This window comes from Tasmannia lanceolata, unplaced genomic scaffold (genome assembly GCF_043159265.1).
Source record: "Tasmannia lanceolata isolate RefF3 unplaced genomic scaffold, GAP_Taslan_0.1 ptg000015l, whole genome shotgun sequence".
NCBI lineage: Eukaryota > Viridiplantae > Streptophyta > Magnoliopsida > Canellales > Winteraceae > Tasmannia > Tasmannia lanceolata.
Window position 1 is genome coordinate 30,739,588 of NW_027518692.1, and position 6,507 is coordinate 30,746,094.

At 39.5% G+C, this 6,507-nt stretch overlaps 1 protein-coding gene across 1 annotated transcript; it reads right to left on the reverse strand.

The window, feature by feature from the left end:
* Positions 1–1,904: 1,904 nt before the first annotated feature.
* On the reverse strand, positions 1,905–2,933 carry LOC143891929 (uncharacterized). Its single transcript, XM_077396424.1, has one exon. The coding sequence runs from the start codon at positions 2,931–2,933 to the stop codon at positions 1,905–1,907; it is 1,029 nt and encodes a 342-aa protein (XP_077252539.1).
* Positions 2,934–6,507: the final 3,574 nt, after the last annotated feature.

The window sequence follows — 6,507 nt, forward strand, 5'->3', positions numbered from 1 at the left end:
TAGAGTCGTCATTACCCACGTGCACATGGAGGACTATAACGCGTCCACCCGTCATCATAGCCATAATTCAGTCCATATTGAGAATTAGGGTATCACAAGATAAACCCTAAACATAAACATAACTCACGGAAACATAACTTAGTCCATATTCAGAATTAGGGTATCACAAGATAAACCCTAAACATAAACATATCTCACGGAAACAAATCATTTATCTGAAAGGAATGGGGCCTGAAAGAAAAGATCCCCCTTGGATTCTCATTAGTGGTGGATATTAGAAGGATAGAAATTCTTATAGCAATTGTGTATAAAGAAAATCAAAGAATATGAAATCAGTACATCCAGTATATCAAAAGACAATCAATGGAAGAAAACTCATCAAAGATAGGGAACCCTTACATAGCAAAAGAGAATCAAAAGACAGAAAATCCTTACATCAAAAGAGAATCAAAGATAGAGGACCCTTACTTCAGTTTTCCGGTCACAGGTGTGTTTGAGCTTACACCTTTGAATGGATAACCTGTCCAGGTAATGTCCGTCTATGTCCTAAAATAATGTTCCCTGTGTTCAGTGTTCGTTCTATCAAATTTTAAGATCATGGGGCCCAGTATGCACTATTCATATGGACCCCGCATGTTACTATTCATGTGGGCCCCGTATGTTACTATTCATGTGGGCCCCACGTGTGACTATGTTCAACAGTTTACCATCCTCTGGCCGTTTTGCCTTTCTTTGATAAAATTTACTTTTACGGTTACTATGCGAGCATTTCACCGTTCAGATAAGATTATAAAACGTGCATAATCTGTAGCGAGTTATCGCCTCATATGCATGCTTTATACATAGGTGGTAGAACCAACCATTTACTTTACGGTTACTATGCCAGCATTTCACCGTTCAAATAAGATGATAAAACTTGCATAATCTATAGCGAGTTATCGCCTCATATGCACGTTTTATCCTAAATTACTAAGATTAACCAATCATAAATATTTTAAAAGACTTACCTTGAAGCGGATTTCCTTTTCCTCTTCTTCTCTCCCTCTCTTCCTCTTTCCCTCTTTCCCCTACTATTTTCTCTTCTCTGTTTCTCTCGTGAGTTTTTTCTTCTTCTGAGATCCGCTATTTATAGATTTTTTTTTGTGAACAGTACTTTTGAATAGTAAATACTATTTAGATATTTAATTATTATATTCGTCAACGAAGTAACAGTGATTAATATTATTTAATTATTTTTCGTCGATAATTATATTATTAAATTATTATTTTCGTTGTTTGAACAGTAAATGTTAGGTGTAATAGTAGACGGTGTGCGTGACTGTAATAGTTGTGCTGACTAGTGATGGGTCCCGCTGTTGGTGGGACCCGCTTGTGTAGGACCCGCTGATGTGGGACCCGCTTGTGTGGGACCCGCTGATGTGGGACCCGCTTGTGTGGGACCCGCTTGTGAATAGTACTCGGTGGGTCCTACTGTGAATAGTACTTTTAGTGAACTTGCATAGTATTTCTGCATAGTAATCTTACATAGTATTTCTGCATAGTAAATCTTGCATAGTGACTATTGTGCATAGTAATTATGAATAGTGACTATTGGAAAATTTTAATATATGTATATATCTATTCCGTTTTTGTTGACATCTGGGGCGGTGGCTTAGTGGTAGGAAGTCGTTCAATCCTAGCTTTGAGTTGGGTTCGAATCGCGTATGCCCCATTATGCCAGATGTCCTCATGCCCGATTACTTGGGGAAAATGAGTAATGGCCGATGATTACCCACCTATGAGGCTATTTTTATTTATTTATACATATATATTTTACCGGTTCTTACATCCTACCCCCCTTAAAAAAAATTTCGTCCTCGAAATTCTTTAAAAAAAATAATTTCGTCATCGAAATTTTACGTACCTTAAGAAGTAAATAGATGAGGATACTTTTGTTTCATCTCCTCTTCCGGTTCCCGTTTTGGGACCGTCTTGCAGTCCTTTGCCACATGTCCTTCCATTCCGCATTGGAAGCATTTTCGTGTCCCCGCGTAACAGACACCTCTATGTCTCTTTCCACATTTGGAGCAATGTTGCTGGTCTCCTGCTTCCTTGGTATTAGGTCTCTTTGTTCCAGATTCTCCTGGATGGCTTTCATTCGTTCTCTTGACGCCGGTCAACTTGTTTTTGGACTGCTGAAAGTCCAAATGTTCAATTTCCACTTTCAAAGCACATCTCACCATGGCTTCGTAGCTTTGAAAATCTAAAGCTGCTAATGCTCGCCTGACACTAGGCTTTAATCCGTATTGAAATTTGTCCACCTTACTTTGAACGTCAATCACTAGATGGGTTGCATATCGAGCCAGTCTTGTGAATTTTGCTTCATATTGAGAGACTGTCTCTCCCTCTTCTTGCTTTAATGAAATAAATTCTCTCACTAGCTGAGCTCTTAGTGGTTGTGGGAAGTATTTTTCGAGGAAGATTCTTTTGAATTCATTCCAACATATTGCGTTCATTTCTTCTTCGGTTTTTGTATTTCGGACTAAATCCCACCACTGATCCGCATCACCGGCCAATCTATACGTCGCCAATCTTACACGTTGTTGGCTGGTGCAGTCAATTACTGAAAAGATCTTTTCGATGGAGTGAATCCATCTTTCAGCTTCTAAGGGATCTGTAGTTCCCAAGAAGGCAGCAGGATGTTGCCTGATAAACTGTTCCAGTATAGCTCCTTCGTTTTGAAGTGGAGCAGGTGGGGCTCGTTGTTGGTTCATGTTTGTCATTGCTTGGGCTAGCTGTGCCAATGCAGTGGCAATGGCATCATTTCCTGCGTTGTTATTTCTAGCGTTGGCTGTAGGTTGTTCGTTTCTTGCTTGCCTTTCTCTGCGTGGCCTGCCACGTCCCCTCCTTGCCTCAGCCTCAATTGCAAAATTCTGTTCCTGATTTTCCGCCATCTTCATATCATAGGATCACATTAGTAATCTAAAAAGCATTTAGATCACAGAAATCATAACTAGCACAAGTTCTATATTAACCAACGACTATTGATATACTTAACATCTTTTAACATAACATTTAGTTAGGGTAAAATCAAATCCTATCTTTTTGAATCCTAATTTCCAAAATCGACTAAACTTCGCTTTGATACCAAATGTAACGCCCCGGTTTTTCTTGAAAATACAAACTCGGTGCGTATAAAAATATGACATCATCTTTCTCAACAACTTTCATTATTCTCAAACACTTTCATTATTCCCAAGATCTCAAATACGTTTAGAGGATTTACAGAAATTAGGTCTAACTTATTACATCGTAATTCAAGACATAGTTGATACACACTTAAAACATAATTGTTCTTTAGAACAGTTCTGCATTCAACTCTAGCATTCCTCATCTTCCATCTATACTTCACCTGGGTTTTGGAACCATAAAACAAGGAAAAGAAGGGGGTGAGCTCAAATAGCCCAGTAGGGTATAAACAACAAGTGATGTAGAATTGTCAAGCTCATAAGAACATGATATTTTGCAGATATGACATCTCATATGGAAAGAAAGAATAAGCACAACAAGCTTTCCAAACGTATAGAGAAAACTTTTAGAACTTGATATCAAGATATATAGACTTCATTAAGCATAGATGCTTTCATTCATAGCCATATCTCGGCTCATTCATAGCCATACCTCGGCTCATAATCCTCTAGATTTACACTCTCTAGAGTCGTCATTACCCACGTGCACATGGAGGACTATAACGCGTCCACCCGTCATCATAGCCATAATTCAGTCCATATTGAGAATTAGGGTATCACAAGATAAACCCTAAACATAAACATAACTCACGGAAACATAACTTAGTCCATATTCAGAATTAGGGTATCACAAGATAAACCCTAAACATAAACATATCTCACGGAAACAAATCATTTATCTGAAAGGAATGGGGCCTGAAAGAAAAGATCCCCCTTGGATTCTCATTAGTGGTGGATATTAGAAGGATAGAAATTCTTATAGCAATTGTGTATAAAGAAAATCAAAGAATATGAAATCAGTACATCCAGTATATCAAAAGACAATCAATGGAAGAAAACTCATCAAAGATAGGGAACCCTTACATAGCAAAAGAGAATCAAAAGACAGAAAATCCTTACATCAAAAGAGAATCAAAGATAGAGGACCCTTACTTCAGTTTTCCGGTCACAGGTGTGTTTGAGCTTACACCTTTGAATGGATAACCTGTCCAGGTAATGTCCGTCTATGTCCTAAAATAATGTTCCCTGTGTTCAGTGTTCGTTCTATCAAATTTTAAGATCATGGGGCCCAGTATGCACTATTCATATGGACCCCGCATGTTACTATTCATGTGGGCCCCGTATGTTACTATTCATGTGGGCCCCACGTGTGACTATGTTCAACAGTTTACCATCCTCTGGCCGTTTTGCCTTTCTTTGATAAAATTTACTTTTACGGTTACTATGCGAGCATTTCACCGTTCAGATAAGATTATAAAACGTGCATAATCTGTAGCGAGTTATCGCCTCATATGCATGCTTTATACATAGGTGGTAGAACCAACCATTTACTTTACGGTTACTATGCCAGCATTTCACCGTTCAAATAAGATGATAAAACTTGCATAATCTATAGCGAGTTATCGCCTCATATGCACGTTTTATCCTAAATTACTAAGATTAACCAATCATAAATATTTTAAAAGACTTACCTTGAAGCGGATTTCCTTTTCCTCTTCTTCTCTCCCTCTCTTCCTCTTTCCCTCTTTCCCCTACTATTTTCTCTTCTCTGTTTCTCTCGTGAGTTTTTTCTTCTTCTGAGATCCGCTATTTATAGATTTTTTTTTGTGAACAGTACTTTTGAATAGTAAATACTATTTAGATATTTAATTATTATATTCGTCAACGAAGTAACAGTGATTAATATTATTTAATTATTTTTCGTCGATAATTATATTATTAAATTATTATTTTCGTTGTTTGAACAGTAAATGTTAGGTGTAATAGTAGACGGTGTGCGTGACTGTAATAGTTGTGCTGACTAGTGATGGGTCCCGCTGTTGGTGGGACCCGCTTGTGTAGGACCCGCTGATGTGGGACCCGCTTGTGTGGGACCCGCTGATGTGGGACCCGCTTGTGTGGGACCCGCTTGTGAATAGTACTCGGTGGGTCCTACTGTGAATAGTACTTTTAGTGAACTTGCATAGTATTTCTGCATAGTAATCTTACATAGTATTTCTGCATAGTAAATCTTGCATAGTGACTATTGTGCATAGTAATTATGAATAGTGACTATTGGAAAATTTTAATATATGTATATATCTATTCCGTTTTTGTTGACATCTGGGGCGGTGGCTTAGTGGTAGGAAGTCGTTCAATCCTAGCTTTGAGTTGGGTTCGAATCGCGTATGCCCCATTATGCCAGATGTCCTCATGCCCGATTACTTGGGGAAAATGAGTAATGGCCGATGATTACCCACCTATGAGGCTATTTTTATTTATTTATACATATATATTTTACCGGTTCTTACACCAGCAGAGTGCACAAATGGGTCCCTCCTTCGCCTGGTCCATCCGGAATGCAGCAGAAGGAACGATCATGGGTGGCAGCCTGCACTCATAGACATAGGTTAAGGATCCTGGTCTGGAACTCCGGAGGAACCCTTCAACACTCAAGCTAGTTCGAGGCAACAAATGGAGCTAAGCACAAAAGGAAAGGGAATAATTGGGGTGCGGCATTCGTGTTACCTTGAAATCAGGGTGGAGGCTTACCCTTTATAGGCGGAGGTTCCATAATCGGTGGGATGACGGTAGTGTGCTGCTGGGGCAATTGCCGGTATTGGGGATTGGTGTGACAGGATAGATAAGGTGCCATGTGATGATGGTGTGACGGGGGAAGGCAATACTATGATTTGCAATGATGGTGTATTGCTTGTGTTATGTGGGCTTGGTGTATTGCGTTCACCTTGCGGAGGGCTAGTCACATCATGTCGATGCTCGAAGGAGGATGTATGGGGGCCTTCGACAACGTGTTGTTATACGGTTGGGGCCCAAATTTACCCCAACATATAGTCCCCCACTTTCTTGGGCCGACACGGACTGAGTCATCACGAGTCGATCTATTGTTCATGACGAGTGGCTAGCTAAAATTTTGAAATTGTTATGGCGGTTAAGTTTGTGCTTGTGCAGAGATATGTAAAGATAGGGAAGTACAGTTGATGTATATCAGGCCATTGTGGGTAGTGGCGGTGAACTGGGACGTTACTTTGGCTATTCTTCGAGAAGCTGTGCCACTATTTCTGTCGTCGCATTCAAGTCCTTCGAATTGATCTATCCAATCACTTTCCTCTGGTAAGCTTTCTTACTGAGAATTTATTTGCTCCTGGTTATGTCTCGTTCGGTTGTCTCATTATCTGAACGTTACCGTGGGCATATCAGTAGCCTTTTAAAATGTTGGCTTTTACACGTTCACAGATATATACATACCCAGAGAGTGAGCTTTCAAGACTTTTTATTTGAA